The 21,262-nt window shown below is 35.6% G+C and overlaps 1 protein-coding gene and 1 long non-coding RNA gene across 4 annotated transcripts in view; one reads left to right on the top strand and one right to left on the bottom strand.

Moving 5' to 3' along the window:
* The window catches only part of LOC115338651 (zinc finger and BTB domain-containing protein 24-like), an 84,649-nt gene that overhangs the window by 17,214 nt on the left and 46,173 nt on the right, over positions 1 to 21,262 (bottom strand). For all 3 annotated transcript variants that reach the window (XM_030007371.1, XM_030007370.1, XM_030007372.2), the window contains exons 21-31: positions 20,516 to 20,728; positions 19,668 to 19,934; positions 15,852 to 15,970; positions 13,963 to 14,182; positions 11,709 to 11,771; positions 10,715 to 10,921; positions 8,370 to 8,588; positions 4,707 to 4,920; positions 3,557 to 3,758; positions 2,245 to 2,391; positions 438 to 658 (exon numbers count right to left, since the gene is read on the bottom strand). In XM_030007371.1, the coding sequence (XP_029863231.1) occupies positions 438 to 658; positions 2,245 to 2,391; positions 3,557 to 3,758; positions 4,707 to 4,920; positions 8,370 to 8,588; positions 10,715 to 10,921; positions 11,709 to 11,771; positions 13,963 to 14,182; positions 15,852 to 15,970; positions 19,668 to 19,934; positions 20,516 to 20,728 (2,092 nt within the window). The remainder of the gene's footprint in view (positions 1 to 437; positions 659 to 2,244; positions 2,392 to 3,556; positions 3,759 to 4,706; positions 4,921 to 8,369; positions 8,589 to 10,714; positions 10,922 to 11,708; positions 11,772 to 13,962; positions 14,183 to 15,851; positions 15,971 to 19,667; positions 19,935 to 20,515; positions 20,729 to 21,262) is intronic.
* On the top strand, positions 475 to 14,118 carry LOC115338655. Its single transcript, XR_003922487.1, has 3 exons — positions 475 to 570; positions 3,479 to 3,620; positions 14,041 to 14,118. It is a non-coding gene; the product is annotated as an uncharacterized LOC115338655 (long non-coding RNA).

Raw genomic sequence — 21,262 nt, forward strand, 5'->3', positions numbered from 1 at the left:
CACAGCACAAAAATTAACTTAGATGGCATATTTAACCTTAATTCTGAATTTATAATTAACATTTTCCCCCTCCTTCCCTCTTCCTCCACTGACACTTAAGTGAAACAGCAAGTCATCGTTCCCGTTGCATACTTTGGCTACCCTTTGTGATTTATCACCCAATGTTGAGGAATCTGCTGTGGACCTTGAGATCTCTGATGTCTTTCAGCTGTATTCTGTTACCCTGTTCTTTGGAGGATGTCCTGTAGTTGGTTTTTTCTTCGCCCTCTTCAAGAGATCTTTTCAAGATCTCTGCAGATGAGGTCAAAGAATTTGAGGGTATATATGTGCCCAAGAATTAGCTTCAACCAAAGCAAGTTGAAGTTGAAATGCACTCATTACATTGCAGCTTCTTAACAAAATGAATATTATTCTGAGAAATTTTGTTTCTCTTTTACCTTCTTTTACTCTTTCCAGGTATATCTGGATTTCTTTAACAACCACTTGAACTTCCTGCAGTACTTTGTTCCAGATCCACCACTTGCTCTGAAAGGCATCAATCACACACCAGTTCTGATGCTCCTTCTTATAGTAAGTCCTAATTGCATCAATGTGCTGTTTATAGCAGGAATTTTTAATAGCTAGAATCTGTGAGCTGTCATGTTCAGGGTAGAAAGGTCTGAAGAAAATGAAAAATAAAAGTCTGAAGATTAGATCGTTTCATTGAATTTCAGATGTAAATTCTAGAATTCACTTTAAGTCCTTTTTACAAAATTCTGCTTATTTGACACTGTAGAACATATTTGAGAAATGCAACTTTCTTATTAAGAATATTACCAGTTACATATGAAAAGCAGCATACTTCTGATCACACAGTTATGTTGAGAAACAAACAAAACTTTTGCTATTAATGTCCTAAATACAACTCAAGAATTTTGTAAAGGATTTGGAATGTATCATCACATATTAACTAACACACATGACCAATACACCTTTAAATGGTACCCTAGACAAAATGCTATGAGACTTTAAAACGGAAGTCAACCATTTATTGAAAAACAGGCTTAATTTTGAATTATGCTGTTGTTTGAAATCAAGAATTAGCCATAATCCTTGAATATATTTTGAAAACTATCTGTCATATTTTGATACACATAAATGAAAATAATCCATCTGACCTCTAAAAATACTATGCAAGACCAGAAGAGATATTTTGACTAGAGCATAGAAGCATTTCCTGTTCTGGTTCTTAATTTAAGTGTTGCCAAAAAAAAAAGATAAACTTCTGTTTTAATAGGATTAATTTCTCTGTAAGTTGTACCTTTCAGAAATATCTGATATTGCACATTTGATTTGTATTTAAGCCTATGAAATATAATTAGTTTGGTATTTAAAATGAAAAGTTTAAAGGAAATACTTTCAAAAAGACAGCATTAATTTAATTTTTTGCAATGCAAATTGCCTTTAAGCTTTCAGTAAACAATTAAGCATTGTACTAATTCCTTGATAAAAAGAAAGAGACAAAATGAAAGAGACATGCAATAATGCTCTAAGCTCTCTGGAACTTCTTAGAAACACTTCCTCTAATGAGAACCAGGTTCTTATACAATTAAATTTTAAGGTGAATGTTCTGTTCTTTTTAATTCTCTGTCTGTTTATAAACTACTTACTGCTTTTCCTCAAAAACAACCAACAGCTCTTTAAACAGAATATTTATCTCCTTAGAAAAACAAAGGAGAAGGGAGCGAGCTGAACTGAAACGTTTAGATGAGTAACTCATGAACTGTATACATTATTAAAATAGACATTAGTTCCATCTTTTGAAAAGAACTCCAATTAAAACTTACAAGAGAGCTTATTAGATGAAGTATCAATTTCCCTTATGATGATAATAATTGAATTGATGAATAATAAACTTCAGCAGCAGAGTGAACTACTAACATTTCTGATGCACGATTTCATTAAAACCAGTTTAACTAAGCAGTGGGTGCACAGCATTGCACATCTGTGACCTCAGTCATGCAATTGGGGGATCTGGCCAGAGAATGCCACAAATTCCTTATGTCTCCATTTCTGGTCTATGGAAATCAAAGCATTAGAATGTAGAGAGACTGGTGCCCATGTCTTTTCATATGTGGAGTTCGGAAACAGCTGGGTTATGGACCAGCTTAGATGCAGCCTCTCTGGGTATAGCCCTGAGGCACATAAATAGAGAAATGACAATATAATGTGGATAAAAATATTGCTCTCAGGGAGTATCACTACCTATTCGTGCTTTCCTTATCCAACAGTGCTCTTCTGAACACTTCCTTTGAATCCATTTCCAATTCAAAGATTTTCACTGGAATAATCCTAGCTGATTCCAGGAGGTTTACTTGTTTTCTTGTTACAGGATATCCATCAATTATAACTCTGCATACAAACAGAAACAAAAAGACGGTTTTCCTAAGTCAGTTTCTAATTAACCATTAAGACTATGTGTATTCCTAGTACATTCTCAATAGAGACAAAGGTCTACACCCATGCCATGAAGTTTTTGCTGCTCTGACTTGATAGACACAGTCTTCACTGCTAAGAATTTATAATAAAATAAAAAAAAAATCAAGTAGATAGAATAAGAAATAGTAAAGAGTAAAGAAAATACACAAAGGGCTGAAGGTATAGAAATGTAAGTGGATGGCTCTGAGTTATAAAAATGGTGGACTTTAAAATTCTGACACGTCAATCATTCAGAAACATAATTTTAACTATGGGAAATCTCCATATGGATTGGGAGGAGTAGTCTGCAAAGTGAAAAGTAAAATGATTTACAGTACTCAAAGAGTTTTTTAAATTGTATTGAAAAAGAAATGCTTTTCACATATTAGGCAATACTGGGGCTAAATATACTGAAACAATATTCCAGTATTTAACATGAAAGAAAAGTTGAAAGAATTCTGATCTCAAGCTCAAATAACTTTCAGAGATGATTCCAGAATTGCCTTTCCCTGTAACAATTCTCCTTTTTGGGGAGAGAAGTTGAATGTCATGAAATCATGATCATGAAGCTTTTTAAGTCTGCCCAGTTTGGAAGGTGTTTCAGTGGTGGAGAAAGAGCCTAGGAAATCAGGATCACATATGGATGAAGTGGAAAGACTCACTGGTTTCAGTTCCTCCTTAATAACTTCGGTTGTTAACAAAACCAGAAAAAACCCTGAGTACTGAACCAGTCTGCATGACCAAAGAGAATCAAATGTGCCCAAGTTGGTGCTGGAGTTGGTATAAGAGAGATAAAATAGTAGTTCTCAAAGGATAGTAGAAAATACTGGTTTAGTGACTGAAAAAAAAGGTAACTTTCATAAAGCTTATTACTTGAATTTACTGGAATATACTTACTTGAAAATTGCAGAAAATTATGCTTCAGTCTGGTTTCCCAGAGTAATATGAAGAACCTCATTTTGTATGGATTATTTTCGTAATGCATAAACCACTGATGTGTTTTAGTGAAATCATTTTACAGTGATAACATGGGAATCACTGCCTATGAAGGGACTGGCATGTCTTGAAAAAACCCCCGAAACCCAGACAAGACTCTTACCCGGTGGTATTACACACGTGATTCATCAGAGCCACATCAAGAGCCTGGATGGCCAGTTCATCAGGTACGGTCAGTCCTTTGTGAAGATGCCACTTTAACAGAAGTGCCAACTCACTCTCCGGCTGATTGTTTAACACTAGCCGTATGGCATCTCCTATGCTCAGGCGCAGTAACCCATATACACTTGCAAATTTCTTGGCAACTGCAAAACATTTTGATTTCAACACAGGACTTTTATGTAAGCAACATCACAAACTAGCAGTCTGTTAAAGTATGTCCTTAGTCTTAGAAGCTAACTGCTCAGCTCGTTCCCTGGGTCATTTCCAATGCATAATCTTGGTAAGTGGGTACCTAACCTTGCTTAGGCCCCTAAAGGGCCCAAACCTTTGCATACGTGCAGAGCATGCCCAATGCACTAACAGCGTTCCATTCAGCACAAACCTCAGCAGCAATAGTCAATATTATTACAAAATATCTTAGAAAATATGCTTCCACTGCTGCCTCTTTTACAGAACAGCCTAGCAGTTAGATCATACATCGAGGAAATGGGAAATATGGTTAAAAATTCCTCTTTAATACGGGAGAATTTGAACCTGTCTCTTCTTTTTCTAACACCCTATTCTAATCATTAAGCTATGGTGTAAGCTGAATTTTTTCCTCCTCCAGTTAAAGGCAGAGACCTGTGAATTGAAAGAGTTGTAGAGAAAGAAGGAGAGGGGAGAAAGACAGAAATCTTGGTTTTTTAGTCTAGAAGTTTGGAAACAGACTGGGGAATGTGGAGTTTTGGGTTCTGGTCCTTGATCCTAGGAATATTTCTTTGTTTTACATAAGATCATATTCACTGAAAGAAACAATTAGAAAAGAATCAGAAATAATACAAGGGGTATAAATAGTGTAAGTCTGGATTTTCTAAGTGCCAGTCCAGGTCACTAACTTCTTAAGAAGCTGGGGTAAATTTCAGATGGACAATGCATAAATATCTGACTGTAAAATGAGACACTAGAGAATGTAAGTAAAGGATTCTATGCTCAGCAAGAAGAGCAGGAAGCTCAACAATATTAATGGTTTATGATTTTTTAATAGCAGTAATGACAGATACAGCTTCAGTCATTAGATAATGTTTTGCTTTATAGATAATACAGGCTCCTACCTGTAGTCTTTCCAGATTTTGGAGGTCCCACAATTGCAATCTTAACTGGCACAGCTGGTTTAGGTTTTGGCTGACGAATATATTTGATGGGATTTTTCATAAATGTTTCTTTATTTTCTTTACTTGAAAAGAAATAAATGTATTGTCGATGGATTACAGGAAAGACTGTGTTTCCACGGCTTTGTTGTGGCTTGATTACATCTCCTTCACTTAGCTGTAGCATATATAAAATGGAAGCAGTTGATTAGGTTTGACAAAGCCTCCTCTCCCTCCATCCTACAGAAGTGGCTTTATAGGCAGGTAGAGGAGTACCAACTGTATGAAACAAACCATCAAAGCATTCTGAAATTCATACATATGGACATAATATATTGTCCGAGTCTGAGGAACTTCCATACATACACAATTCTTGTACAAAAAGATGAAGCAAACATTGAAGAAAGAATATTCACTATTTCCAGTAGGTGGTACCATAACACTTTCTGTCCGTCAAGAGAGTGTAGTCAGAGGTATAACATAATACTTCTTTTAATTTTCAAAGAATAAAGAAAATAATTTTATTCCTCTGTGAATTAAAACCACTTATCTGCCTGACAGTAGAAGATACACTGAGAATATTGTATTCAGCAGAAGTCATGCACAAATGAAGAAAACAGAAAAGAGTATCAATACTTACATTGTGGTGAAGTGTAAAACCACAACACGGCAAGTCAAAAAAGCTTTTAGTAAAATACATAGACACTGCTGATGAAATCTTTTCAAACACATCAGACAGCCCAGTAGAAAGTCTGTAGTGTTCGTGCATCATTGAGATGTAAGAGGAGCACTAATGGCAGAAATGGTCATTGCAGAAATACTAAATGATTTCCTTGCACCACTGTTCACTATGGAAGAACTTGGTCTATGTCTCTGTTGCAGCCCTTCTTGGAGGAACTGCCTTAAAGTGCCAATAAAAGATGTTTTAAAACAAAGTGTTGACATCTGTAGAAAAAATTGCCCAGACCAGATGGCATTCACCTCACAGTTCTAAAGGGACTCGGAAGTGAAATTTTTACTGACTAATGTGTAACCTATTGCTTACGTTGGCCTTCCTTCCACAAAAAAGGAAGGTGGAGAAAGTGATTGTTTTTTGAAAAGGCCTCCAGGATGGATCCTGGCAAACATAGTCCAGTAAATCTGACCCTGTACTGAGTAAATTGAAATATATTAAGGAAAAAAACAGTAGTTACAGGCATACATATGAAATAATGGGGAAGAGTCAACTCAGCTTCTTGTAGAGAGAAATCATACTTCACAAATCTATTAGTATTCTTTGAAGGAGTCAGTAAATATATGTAGATAAGTTGATCTGGTTGTTACAGTAAGAGATGAGGCTGTTCTACTGCGCAACATTACCTTGCCGGAGCCTTCTCTGATTCTTAGGTTCCTATTCCTGCATCAAGTCATTTCGGGGTGCTTGCCCTCAATTTTTAAGATGTCAGGAGTCTGTTCTACTGTATATCTGCTCCCATTCCTCCCTCAGCTCATCACTTTTATTCTCTGCTTATCTAATCAGTTGCATAACTACTTCCCTCTCCCCCAAATTTAATCTAAAAGTAATTGGCATATACTCTGTCTGCCTTTCTACAAAAAAACCTCCAGTCCTTAATCAATTTCATCATTTCTATTATATCCTAAAATACCCTCAAAATGATCCTATTTCCCTTTCCTTATTGTCAGCACATACATTTCTACTGTCAGCACACCACTCTGATTTTATCTAATAGCTTTCTATGACTTCTTTCTTCTAACTGAATTGTACTTTTTGGTTGGTAAAAAACCCCTATACAGCATGAATGAATGAATTGGAGAGATGGAATGACAAAAATGTAGCGAAATCTAATAGAACAAAGTGCAAGGTCTAGCATGTAGGGACTAATAAGAATTTCACATATAAGCTAGGGTTCAGTAATTGGAAATGACAGAAGAGAAGAAATATCTACTTCTATTAATATGTCCCTAGATTACTAGATGCCAATCTGATGCAGCCATAGAAAAGGCAATTCTGATCCTAAAACATTTTAAGTAAGTATTTTCATTATACAAAGCTATAATAAGAGCTGATCTATATACAATTCTGATTGGCAAGATTAAAGAAAGATAAACGTAATCTGGAACAGGTGAAGACACAACATGATGACTATACAAAAGGGAATAAAAGTTACTTGATTAATTAGTGTAGTAAAATAAAGGCCAAAATATGTTTCCTTCAGGAAATTCCTGTTTCCTGTATCTTGTTCACTGTTTGGTTGGTTTTTTTATCAATCCTCTTTTTTATTTCTGATTTACTTACAATCCAACCTGCTTTTATTTCTAGCATTAAAACCAAAAATTTACCCGCTAACATTTCACTTGCTACCTATAAAACTGTATTAGCCCACTTTTGAGGATAGACATTGTGGACACATATTTAGCTAACGGTTGCAAGAGCATTTCAGATGCCTTTAGAAGACCTTGAACAGAATAAACAAGAAGACAAAAAAAGAAAGATGCTAATTAGGAGAACGCAGGTGCACATTCCATGATAAAGGGAACTTGGCACAAAGAACCTCAATTTGGCAGTTTATCTTGACCAATTAGACTGAGACAAGTTTTGCATGTTTTAGTTGGTATAACCAATTACGTCCTATGTTTATGCGCGTGTACAGAGTTGGTATAACCAATTATGTCTTATGTTTATGTGCGTGTACAGAGTTGATATAACCAATCATATTTTATGCTTGTGCACATGTACAGTGACTTTGCAGAATATGTGATTATAAATATGTGTGTGTTTTAGCAATAAACGTCGTCTGCTTTCAACTTTACAGGCGTCCGTTTATTTCTACCTCCTGCAAGACATGAGTACTTTCTGCCCTCAACTTTCCAGATCTCTAGTAAAATACTATGGAATTAGATTTGTTGCTCTTCAACATTTCTAAATTTTGATAACATACAATTTTTGCTGATGAATTGCCTACATTTAACATTTTTGGTTTACTTTTTTGTCACTGCTATGGTTGGTGGCCACCTGTGTGGCTTCTTACAGATTCAAAACCCAAATCCTTTCAGTTTGTTTTCACTGCTTCTGGAAGGCTTTAATACCTCTGTTGTCCTGTGTTTTGTAGATCATTAAGAATTAGGCATTTCCTTCTGATTTGGTGATACCTTTAATTGTGTTGCTAATGCTAATGTAACAGATTTTACTAAATGCCTCTCAGCCTTAATTTAGCTGCAACACTTTTGTGACTAACACTTCTTATTATAGAATCATAGAATCATAGAATCATTTAGGTTGGAAAAGACCTTCAAGATCATCGAGTCCAACCATTAACCAAGCCCACTAAACCAAGTCTTGAAGTACCCTGTCCACTCGCTTTTTTAATATCTCCAGGGATGGTGACTCAACCACTTCCCTAGGCAGCCCATTCCAATGTTTGACAACTCTCTCAGTAAAAAAATTTTTTATCAATGCTTGCTGTATTTTGTGTATATTCAGTGGTGTAGTTTTGATTCAGTAATGTAGTTTTCATTAAATATTTCTGGTATTAGTTGCTACAGTCTGATAATATTTTTTTAATGTGAAATACATTTTTTAAAAGTATTACTTATTGAAAATATTCTTCAGCTATTTAAGAACATTACCTTGATTGGGTCCCACTGACCAAAAGAACTTGGAAATTTATACGAGAAAACTAGCATCTTATGTGCAAGTGGCAAACTTATTGGGTAACATTTCTCAAAAATGCTTGCACGATTTTCCATTAGAGAATTCAGCTTGCTATATATTTGGTAGCATACGATGTGAGGCTTCCGTCCTCCATTGATCTCAATTTGTGGTATTAACAATTTTTCAAGTTCTTCCTGGTTAATGAAAACATAATGAAATATTAGAATCATAAAGATGATCAGATTTTTAATAATGACTGACAGCAAGATTTTCTGTGAACTATCAAGGATTTCTTGAGCATGTTCTCAGATACTGTAAATCAGCAAAATTTGATTTGAGATGAGAATTGGTCTTCCTGCCCATTGAAGTTTAAATTACCCAGCCTATATTAATATCACACTACGTAAAAAAAAAAAAAGGACAATTTGACAGTTAACTTTGAGGAATCAACTGTGATAAAGCTAAAGCTTGAGAAGTATCTTTTTTTAAAAAAATAATCAAATATCATTCTTTCCCTACTCCAAACAATTTAGGATGGCATATTTAGTTGCTTTCTAAAAATCTTGCTGCTCTGTGGTGACTTCTTATTCTCCAGCTTATTCGGTAAAATATAAAACCAATCCATTTTCTGCAGAGTTTTTTGCAGTGACCTAAGACTTTTAGAATGCTGCTGTGTTTTAATGTCGTCATTTAGTTTTCCATAAAAGACCAAGATTCCATAATGTCAAAGAAGACAAACAATTAAAGAATGAGAGAACAATAAAGAAGAGTCTTGAATAATGAATCAAAAATAGTAAATTATTTAAAGTTATTTATAAAGGCATAAATGTTCTTGGAATTAAAAAAATAATGGGAAAAATACTGAGTAAGCTGTAATTAGGGGACATTAGTAGTATCTAGTCCCAATATGTAATTCTTTGTATGATACTACTTCTGTGTAATTCCTCAACTTACATTTAATATCTATATAGATCCACAGTCTTGGATCTTTCCACTTACTGTCATAAGCAGAACTCAATATAATGACAAATTCTAAAACACTAGTCACCTCTCTTATCACTGAGATTTATGTACTTCTTGAGAGAAACAAAAGTTGCTGACTCTTAATTGCTTGTTCCTTTTCTGATCAAATTTTTCATCAGTTTACTAATGCAACAAATTATATGCTCCCAAATGAGAGAGAGGAAAATGCTCCATGAGCTACAGTATTCCACTAGCTTTAACTTGAAACGTATTGTTCACATAAAGAGCTAAGTTTGTTACCGGGATTTCTTGTTTATTGTCTCTTGTGAGCCTTACCCTAAATTCTTTCCAATTCTATTTTGCAAATTCAGTTTATACTCAGGAAGGTGAAATTGGCAACAAGCTTCATTCAGAACCCCTAAAATTATTTTTGTGATTATCATTAGGATAGATGATTATATGCATTGAATAGTTCAATAAAATTATGACATTTTACAGTCACTTTTGAAAGTTGAATGTAGTTTCAATTCACCTTCTTCCAAATTTAATGGAAAGGTGAATCTTTCAGCACAAAACAATCTTTCCCACACAGCTTACACTTTCTTGTAGTGCAAAGAATGTTAGGAGTTTATTCTTGATTCATCTGACATTTAATCCATTAACTATTATAATAAAGTGAACCTTGAATCAGTCACACTTATGGTGTTGGTAAAGGTTGGATTTATTTTGCAAATCTTACATCTATGTCTTGGCTATCTACTTCTGTAAACTTTCTCTCTGGTCAGTGGGTAGAGTTTCTTCTAAATCATAATTAGTTTCCTCCTGAAGTAAGATACTTAGTTTATAGTAAACAAATGGCACCAATCTATTTATTGCCTTAGATGTGGGCATTAATGTTGCAGATATCTAAAGTTAGATGGGGTTACCTCGCCATAGGTAACTGCACTGATTTAAAGAAAATCACGTTATTAAGAACTGTATTAAAAAATTAGAGTTGTCTAATAAGAATTTTGCCTTAAAAATTATTTTGAAATACTGTTCATATATTTATGACTCTCTAGATTGGTTGCCTGCATCAACTGACCTAACAAAAAGGAAATAAGGACCCCAAGACTGGGTAGGTCTACCCAAAAGTTTCCTTTGTTTTTTTTCCCCCCCAATATTAGTCTTATAAATTATATACTTTTTAAAGTACATGCCTTCTCACTACAGCCTTCATCTTGCTCACATATTTAGATCATGAGTACAGCAGCATGATTTTTTAAGCCCTATAACTTTTGAATTTGACAACTAAAATAAAACTCTTCTTGCATCATGTGATTATACAATTTAACAAAATAAGCAGTGGATTAGTTACCTGTACACCTTGTAAACCGTCTAGTTCTGAATCAAATTTTTCTGCAATTTCATTTTGTATGCGGTCAACAGCATCAATCTCCTGTTCTTCTTCAGCCTCTTCTTCTTCTTCTTCTAAAAACTCTTCTTCAAGTATAGCTTCAACATCTTCATTTTCATTCTCATCTTCCTCCTCAGTGGCTTCATAATGGTCCTTATTTGCTAAAGCCTATAAAAGTAAAATATTTTGTTGTTTCATGTCTATGATACAGATGTTTTCAAGGAACATATGGTATACTTGCCTCTTTTAATTAGAAAATCATTAATTCAACAAAACCTCATTTTGGAGTATCCTTTATCGTAAGCAAAAATCTAGTAAATTCTAGAATCATATTTCAGAAGAAAATAGAGGTACTGCATATTACATACAGTGAAGCATTGTACCAGTTCCAAGAGTGCTTAAAAAAACTGAAGTGCTACACTGCAGTTTTGATAAGAGGAGTATTTTTTCATACATAGTATCGTAGTTTGGCAGGACTTTGTTATAAACAAGCTTATTAGCTGCAAGTGTAGGTGACAAGTTCATGAGCAGTCAAGTAGTACATTAATGCATTTATAAATATACTATGTAATGGAGTTTGGGCAGAAATCCTGGTACAATCCTATTCTGGATTAACCATGGATTTGACAGGGTACTTAAAACACATGCCTAATTGCAATTAGTGGGGCTACTCTTATGCTTACAAATTAGATGCATAAAACACATTTGTAAGTATTTTGCTGAATCGGAGCACATATTGAGAATTCTTTTAAAATTGTTTTTAGTGTTCATGAGTCAACAGTTCCTAAAACAATTTAAACATGTCAAATTATTTTTGAAAGTGGAAGTTTCTGACAGTCCATCACATTTTTACTATTCTACATTGTCCTGAAAACTGACTAAAAGCTCTAGAAATTTCTAAGATATGAATGCAAACACTTCTATTTAAAATCTTTTTATTAGCTTGTTTTCTTACCTCCTGTTTCTTTTGGTTTTTTTCTGCTAAAAGTTCTTCTCTTCTTCTAGCAATCCTCTCATCCTGTTAGTGAAAAAAAGATGTAAGAAGACAATGATATTTGCTAATAAAAACTGTCCTCTGAGTATTGGTAATGTGACCTAGAATGAATGTTGTACTTTCCACCTAAAAACTCTGTTTCTAGTTGCTTCTAATGTTAAAAAATATTATCTCTGCGGCTTGAAATTTTGCAGACTAGATATACCTCTCTACTAGGTGAACATGTAAGTAAATTTTAGTAAAACTAACTTGGCAACTTCTGAGATTGATATTGGGGGGGGGGAAGACTGTGATTCTGATCACACTGCAAATATAATATTTTTATTGGTAAGCTACAGAGTTTCTAAATTTATAGGTGGTCTCTGCCATTTGGCAAAGGGGTAGTATTAAATGTGTGCTGTTCCCTATACCTGTTTAAAACTGCCCAATTTTGACCAAGTTATAAGCAGTTGAAATATAGTCCCCCATACATACTCAGTAGATAAATGTCAAATACCTGATGGCTAAATCCTAACTCGGAAGTGATATGCAGAAGCATTCTACTTAAGGCCAGTGGGGTTGATGGGGATTCAACCTGTAATTGCTGTTCTTGCACACTGTAATGCTGTCACCTGAACTGAGATCAGAAAAACTGAGTATATCAACACAGGCAATAGTGCAATTTTAGAAATCCATGTTAACACCAAATGAAGTGGCCTGGATACCAGAGCATTCTAACCAGAGCAGCAAGAAACTCTGCACAGACTAATTTTCTCTACTTTTGTGACTAAACGCTGGTATTCCTGAATGACACGTCACTGCAGGTGTACTCCTTGCTCTCAGTATCCTGGTGCCAGCTTCTTTCAGTGAAGAAGGAATCTCTAGGGTAGCATTCAACTGGTCCGTCTGCTTTTCCCAGACTCTCTGTATGTCCTCCAGCTTTAGTAACAGAAGGAGGGATAACAGTACACCCAGCAATGCTGCATTCTCACAGCACCATCCGACTTGCTCACCAACTGGATGCTATGGAAAAATACTCAATGTGTAACTAAAAACTATATTGCAATGCACATAAGCAAAAATATCAAATTACTGTTACTCAGGAAATCCTGATTCTGATCTTTACTTACTTCTTAACACCTTTATCAATTTGTATCATTGTTCCGTGTATGTGTTTTAAATAGGAACCTGTTACTTTCCTTTGTCATCAGGAGCCATACTGATGCCTACACCGTTCATTCAAGTTTGGACCGTAGGATCTGTAGCACGGGTATTTACCACTTGAATTATCAGAGTAACTGCTTAGGGGGTGAGCTTAGTACAGCAGTGTAGGCTGGTCACTAGAATGCACCTTTTCCAGCAAGACTTTCAACTTGCATCAGGAAGGACTAAATTGAAAAAATACTTTAACTCTCATGATTATATGCATTCTCAGAGCCAACATTTAGCACAAGCAGTTCAGAAAACTTACTGGTATTGTATGAGCCTTGTACCAAATTCTGTTGTACTAACTTCCTGTGTGTCAGCTGCTCTGTAGTAACTTATGCTCAGACCTTTTCTGATAGTACATGTGAAGTACTTTATCTCACTTTTATAGAAAGCCAGGAACCTTGAATATATTGCATGTGCTGATTGTAAATGTCTGCATAGAGGTTTTCAGGTTACTTCAAGTAACTTGTAACCTGTTCAGTAGTAGGCATAGCTTTGTTCGAATGGGAGACTGTGCAGCTGCAACAGCACTGAGAATGTGACTTAGTGCTATTACATTTCTGTGCAGAGTATCACAGTTGGAAACACAGACACGTACACTGTACAGTACCTATGAAGTCAGCCTATGGGAGATGCAGATCAACTGAACAGCCCATGCGCAGGGAATCTGGGATGCAACAGCAATACTGTACTTCAGCTGTGTATTTGATTTTTCATGGCCATATTCACTCTCCATCTAGTTGCCTTTTGTCCAGGAGTTTCCAGATGCCGGCATTCTGTCAGACACTTCTTGGGCTGTGAGATATCTAAACTCCTGCATGAATTAATTGCACAGAGGAGGAAAGGAGCCCTAAATTATTTTTCGTTCCTGTGGTGAATCTAGGAATGCTGTGAATGTGTGGGGCTGTGTCTCCTGGCTCCCATATCTGTTTCTCTGTGTGCTCTTCACTGCTTTGGGAGTTTTAGAGTCTGTGTTCAGACCTGTGCTGCTGAAATTACAAAGAAGTAGACAGGACTGAAAACTTACCCTTATTTTTGCTTTCAGGTCTTTCAGTCTCTTTTTATTTTCCATTTTTTTATTCTGTCTTTCTTTCCATTTTTTCAGACGTGGAGGAAAAAGACGGTCAAGAACATCACTTTCTTCTACTTGAATATAAACTGCAACTTCAGGACAGAGTCCTCGTTCTGACAAATACTGGGCTTCATCTAAAGTACGAGGGAAACCATCCAGTATAAATCCTGTAGACCTAATTGGAAAATATTTATCATTACACAATGTAGTCTAAAGTGCAACACAGTGAATATGCAATTAATTTGGAACCCCCCCAAACCTCCCTTATTAAATGTGTATGTTAAGAGTAAACTTAAAAAATACTTTCAGGTATTATCTTCTGACAATGTAAAACTGATACTTCACTATGTATTTTAATTGGTGTACTAACATGTATTTCTTCTGAGGTTTTAATGTGCAGAGATTAATTATTTTAAAATAACTTTAAAAAAACAAAATAAAATGTGTCCTCAGTATTGCTTCTGTGATGCTAAAAACTTCTTAGCCACTGCTCTCAAAAAAATGGAAGGTGGCCCAAACATTATTTTGGTAACACCTGCCACAGAAAGCTTGTCACCTGAAAATTTATTTTTCAGAAATGCTGACAATTTCTCCTCTAGTGTAGAATAAGAATTTTGCCACTCAGCATGACCTACATCTCCCATCCTGCAGATACTAAAAACAGATAAGATATGTCTGGAAAGCTCTATGGCCTGTTGGAGCTCTTACAGTCTCAAATTAGATAAGGAGTTCTGTAAAGCTGAATGTTGTGTTAATAAGAAGCTAATATTTCTCTTCATTACTTTAGACATTAATAGGATACATTGTAAAACTGCAGAAAACCAAAGCAGCTACAAGGAGTAGGAGTGGATGGAAGAACAGGTGGTCCTGGATGCTGTGGGAAAAAGTTGGGGGGAGTATATCAATCATGATATACATCGTGATGAAGGTTCCCTTCTGCTATACAGTCCCTGATGAAACTGAATTTATATAATATAATATCACAACATTATGTGTAATTCTGGATATTTTTTTGTCTTTTTTCCTACAACTGATCTCCCTATTTTTACACCATTAAGAGAATGTTATCCACTATCTGTGAGCTGACAGGATGAAAGTTTATTTGAGGATCTTGTTTATTCTTTTTAAGGCATTTCTCGTACTGTTAGGAATTGAAACCTAATGGTCAAACTGCCAGCAGCTATGATCTGGATGGAAATGAATGGAATAGACAGGACATGGAAAAAGGGATTTTCCCTGCTGAAATTACATCATGAGTCTGCTTTCTAGCAGTCGATGATCTTATTTATTTATGCAACAATAATCCACATCTATCACAGTGTTATGCATGTACTTTCTGATAAGAAAGGAAATCTGTTGTGGATACATCACTGGAGTGCAGCTTGTGATGAATACACAACATAACCTGGTTCTGTGTTATTTTGGAGACCACTAATACTTTGTCTTTGCTTTCCACACAATATTTACAATATATGGAAACCCATGGTTACAGCTGGATTCCAGCTCTCCATGTTTATTAATTACATGAAAACACAAAAGGTTTATTTACATATCTATCCTGTAAGCCCACAAAAACTACCCAGCTATTCAGGAGATTTAATGCAATTCAAGTGCACTAAGCACTTTTGTCCAGTCCTGTGTAGATAGCATGAGACATTATGTTACTGTCAAAGTACCAATCAAAATAGAGCAACAAAACCAAGACTGAGAGGTAGGTCATAAGATTCATAAGAAGTACAAGAGCATTGAAATAATCTCTGCAACAGTTATTTGTAATTGTGGACACAATGGATGATATACTTCCTAAGATTAATTAAAGAAAGAGAGAATCTAATTACAGTTACCGAAATGGCTCTTTCCTCCACCAGTCAAGAACAATGTTATCAAGGACTTCTGGAGGTAGTGCCTCATTATCCATTAGATTTGCTTTGATTGCTTCTTCCTCATCAGTTAACTCCACTTCCTTTATATAAAAAGAAAATCCACAAATAAAAAGAAAAAAAAAAAAAACATAGAAAGAAAGAAAGATCTACCTGACACATTTATTATTTTTGACTGAGTAAGGTAGTGTCTTCATTTGATTTAAACCAGCAGAAACAAAGTAAACTCATTTGCCACATTTCACTATACTACGTGATACAATTTGGGATATTTTCCATGAGCTTGGGGTTGGGTACTTCCCTAGAGTTGGGGCAATTGCTGCTCTATGAGTTTTAATGAAACCTAAAACCAAGCACAATTGTTAAGTATTTAATTATACATATGCTCAGTTCAGAGGAATAGAAACTGAAACGATCACAGTTTCTCTTAATTGCCTACAAGAAGTTTTCCACTTACTTATACATGGTTTCATGCTGGAAGACTATCTGCTCTACATCAGAATGTTTTTTACCTTTTAAAAGCAACATTTATCTTTTGATGCAATCCAAAGAAAGATGTCAAAGAAAGATATGTAAGGTTACTGGGTATAGGCACATGTCCTGGTTTTGGCTGGAATAAAGTTAATTTTCTTCTTAGTAGCTGGTATAGTCTGCGTTTTGGATTTAGGACGAGAATAACGTTGATAACACACTGATGTTTTAGTTGTTGCATCCAAAGTCACTTGGAGAGAAAACTTAATGTGCAGCTAGGTATTCTCCTGTCCCTCTCAGCATATGGATTTAAGTTGTTCCCTGAGATTCTTTTGTGAATTCATTACAAAATTCTGCTGTCCTTTCCTCATGCAGCAGTCATATTAACCCAAGCAGCTCAAGAATTTGTTAGCATAACCTGTCAGAAAATAAAGGAATAACCCTTTTTAACAAAAGGATCCAAGGTGATTCAGGAACCCTCAAAATGATGGTAGGGAGCTGCTTGCTGCAAGGACTTGTCTGAGTAAGAATTCCTATGCCTGATAATGTAGCCAAAAGAACTTGAGAATATGCTGGAAGCCACAGGTCTAATGTAGTGTGTCTGTCAGTAATATTTCCTCTAGTGCCTGACACAGTGTATATATTAAAACATATTAATATGGCATAGCAGATACCTAAGAAAGCAAAGTGGTAGCCATATCTGTAACACAAAGGCATGTCTTGAAAGAAATGTGTGAAGTGGGAGAAAACAGTAAAACCCATATAAAAATGTATCACTGACCTCACCACTGCAGATGAACTGTTGAAGCGGCAATTGTATTTGACAAAAGAAAAGAAATGCAAGATGTATATTCTGGGTACAGAACACCCTGCACAGCGGTGGTTTGAAGGACAAGGCCGCTCCCCAGACCTGTCAATGCTGTGACGGGTTTGGCTGACGCATACTAAAACAACCAGGATGATATCTTTTTGCTAAACTTCCCGGACTGTATGGTATGTTTTGTTTGCCTTTAGTGTTTTTGCTTTGAATATTATAGCTGACATTTACCTTAAGCTGTGATAGATACGCTTGTAGTGTCTTGCGCCAAAGTGAATGATATAAATGAAGTTAAATGAAATTATTTTGGAGAGGTAGTGGGTCAGTGAAAAAAGGGATAGTCAGACAGTCTGGTAGTAGTCATACTCAGAGAAATGCTTAGGGAGTCCATAACCTCATCCTCTAGAGTTTTGTGCATGGACCAATGAACGGGTTTCTAAACTGAAACGCAATTGCATCAGCTGTGCTCCGGTCATGCCATCAGATAAAGCGCTTCACAAGAAGTGCGAGAAAAAATACTAATGTAGAAGAACATTGTTTGTCAGCAGATACAAAGATGAGGAAAAAATACTAACAGAAGTGCCTTTCTGTAAGACATGTCTTGATGACAAAAAAATAAAGCTGAGTGAGAGACAGCCATAACCATCGGTGACAGGAACACTTGCCTTATTTTTGGCTGTGATGACCAAGCTGTAAACTGACTTGCCAAAAGAACCTCCTCTTAGATTTAACTGATGAAAACCTGAATCTTTATTCTGACATCCATGATTTTAATCTGTACTCCATCTGTGTTGAAGCATTTGCTTCCAATATTACCTGCTCTTGTACTATTTCATCAGGAACACTACCTTCCAGTGACCAGGGACCTCCCCTGCTTTTCAAGACAATAGTGGCCTTGAACGCACCTTCGGCAGCTTCCTCGGCACCTGTGAATGCAACTCATTGACATGTATATGTCCAGATTACATAAATGATCCCAAATTTGATCCTACTCTGCTCTGAGTAGTACTACTCTTTACGCATGCTTTCCTATTAGGTACAGAGACCTAGAAGGCCACAGACTAGACTGTACTTGTAAAGACCACAATAAAGAAGGCATTGAGCGTCTCAGCCTTTTCAGTGTCTTTCATCAAAAGGTCACCTGCCCCACTCAGTGGCAGACTCATATTTTCTGGGTCTTCCTTTTACTACTGTTCTGTAGAAATTCTTCTTGCTACCCTTCAGATCCCTCACTAGTTTCCACTTCAATTGAGTGCTCGTCTTCCTAATACTGTGCCTGGATGTTGTTTCTGTATGCTTCCTCTGTAGCCTGCTTCCTCTCCTGCATGTTTCCTTAGATCCTGTAGTAGGAAGTCTTTGAAGGTCTTTGATGACTAGTAACTTGAAAGAACATGGCAGGTATCAGGAGTACAAAAAAAAATGGTTCTTAGAATGTGATGCAGAAACTTATTTCTTCCTGAAGCTTTGAGAGTTGAATAAACCCTCATTTGTATTGTCTAGGAGGTAGATTTTCAGTTTCTTTGTACTGTGCCTTTTTTCAAAGATTTATATGCTGTGTACCTGTGTTGAGGCTTCTCCACACAATAAAGGCTTTTATTATATCCATTGCTGTCTAAAGAACAATTCATTTGCATTGAAAACTTGTCTGTTTTTCCCAATATATCACTGCCTAGTAAAAGAAATCACTGTCTCCTGATAAACATTTATGTAAATGTTTATTGTTCAGGGAAATTACACCCTGTAAGAGATGGGGTTTAGAATGTATATTTATAACAATTTTGAACCAGTATTCAATCTGATTAAGAAAAAGAACTAATTTTCTGAAGACTATCATTCATGAATTATTTTACCAGTATCATGAATATCCAGCTATTTGAAACAGTTTTTTAACTACAAGGCATATTTTATGCTACTTAAAGATTTTTTTCTGGTTTGAAACTCCGCTGCCAATAGGCAAAGACAACACTATAATCCGGATTAAAAGACCTACTATATTAAAAAAATATTAACTTGCCCTGAAATATTTCTGATTTTTTGACAAGGGATGATCAGACTGAAGGGCTGGTAGAGGCATTCTAGTCTTTTGCCCCAGGAAAGTGCAGAGAGCACTGCTGGTGAAATCTCTAAACTCCTGTGCAATTGGAGCACATGTACCTGACTGAACCTGGGTATTATAAATACTTAAAGGAAACCATACCTTCCCATTAGTATTCTGACCTTCATTTTTTTTTTCTCAGTTTGTCTTCCTTTGCCCCATTTAGCATCTCTCTCTACTATTTAGAAAAAAACCTATACATCATTCTTGGAAATGTTTTGAAGAATGTTTGTGGCATTCATAAGAAAACATTGTCAAGAACTATTATTTCCAAATTTCATCAAGTAAATAATTTAACATAAGTGATTTTTATCAAGCTAGAATTTTATAGGAAATTCCTATTATGGTCTGAAAATGGTTATTTTGTGTATGGACATGAAAAAGATCAGATTATTACCTGTTTGCTTTTTTCAGTCTCAGTTTTAGTCATGGTCTGAGAGAAGTCTTCCAGTTCCTGTGATAGAATTGGCATTTTACTGTCATCTTCTTCAGGTTCTTCATCAACATGGGGCCCAACTTTCTCTTTAGTTTTGGGTAAGATCAGTTCCTGTAGATATTCTTCAAACTGAATATGGAAAATGCCTAATTTGTCTGCTATCCGTCGTGCACAAGTAGTTTTACCTGCTCCGTGAGTCCCAAGTAGACACACCCGTAAAGGAGGAGCCTATAGGAAAATATCGGTATATTTTGTAACAATTTGGAGTTTACAGTGCACCCCCTACTGTTTTTCACTTCCAAAATATCATTATAAAAATTGCATCAAAAACAGTCACATAACTTTGCATTTTAATTTTTCCAGGCTTTCTATTGCTGTTCCAGACAGACTACCTGCTCTCTGGAAATACTGAACAAATACACTATGGCAGTTGATTCCAGTAGGTAAAAATGAAAATTCATTAGACAGTTCTGGTAAATCTTCCCTTCTTTTACCCTTCGTCCGTTTACAAAAAAGAAAAGACTTAAAGGTAGTAAAAAAAACCCCAATATATGTGATTCGTTAACCACATTTTAGGATTATTGTAAGCCTTTATAATCTTCCTCTCTTTTCTGCTTTATTTGCATCATTAATTCAATGTGTACACTAAAAAGTCACTAGGGAAGCAATGTGTTGTATTTGTTTCAAGGACTTGCCTGATATATTGTTACCTAGAAAAAATTAGCAATAACAAACAATTATAAATGGGAATGGAAAACAGTGATTTTAATCTGTTATTATCTGCTTTAAACAATTTTGAAGATTCTCACTTGTATTGGTTCATTGTGAGCCACATACTCCTCAGGGTTCTTCAAAAATTTATCTCTGTACTCAGAAGTTGAAAAGTAATACATCTTTTCTTGATATTTAGCTGCATGTTCATAGCGTCCTGGGTAAAGGACAAAGTTCTCTTTCAGACTGACTGGACAAAAGTGTTTTGTGTCTCCCATGTGCCTTTTATTTTCCTTAGTTTTTTCTTCATCCTGAAAATATTATGAAAATTTTCAAAAACTATTTGAGTTCAGTAGTTCACTTAGATTAAGTAGATCAAGTAGATCAGATTAAGAAATGTCAAGTACATCAACTGAGCATTGAATGAGCATGGTATTCTCAGACAGTTTGTAAGCTGAATGCAAGTCTATGAAAATACACACTTTTTAGATTCAGAGTCAGGAAACAAACTGTCCAATCTAGTGAGAGAATTATTGAGAAAAGAATGACCATTTTAAATTTGAAATGATAATATCATAGTTACCTATTGAAGACCAAAATTAGGCTAGAAATATCTATGATAGAATCTTTTCCTGCTGTGATCTTGAAACTCACTTTCTGTTGCTTCTAAATGTGCAGAAGTAGACCTCTTCAGAAAAGGCAATGAGAGCTGGTATTATGCAGTCAGATTACTCATCCAACAAAATTAATTTCTAAAAAATCTATCCAATACTGCTCCAGTACAGTATATGGATATCCTGTACTGTCAAATTGGGGGATGGGAATCTCCCAATATAGGATGAAAA

This window comes from Aquila chrysaetos, chromosome 2 (assembly GCF_900496995.4).
Source record: "Aquila chrysaetos chrysaetos chromosome 2, bAquChr1.4, whole genome shotgun sequence".
NCBI lineage: Eukaryota > Metazoa > Chordata > Aves > Accipitriformes > Accipitridae > Aquila > Aquila chrysaetos.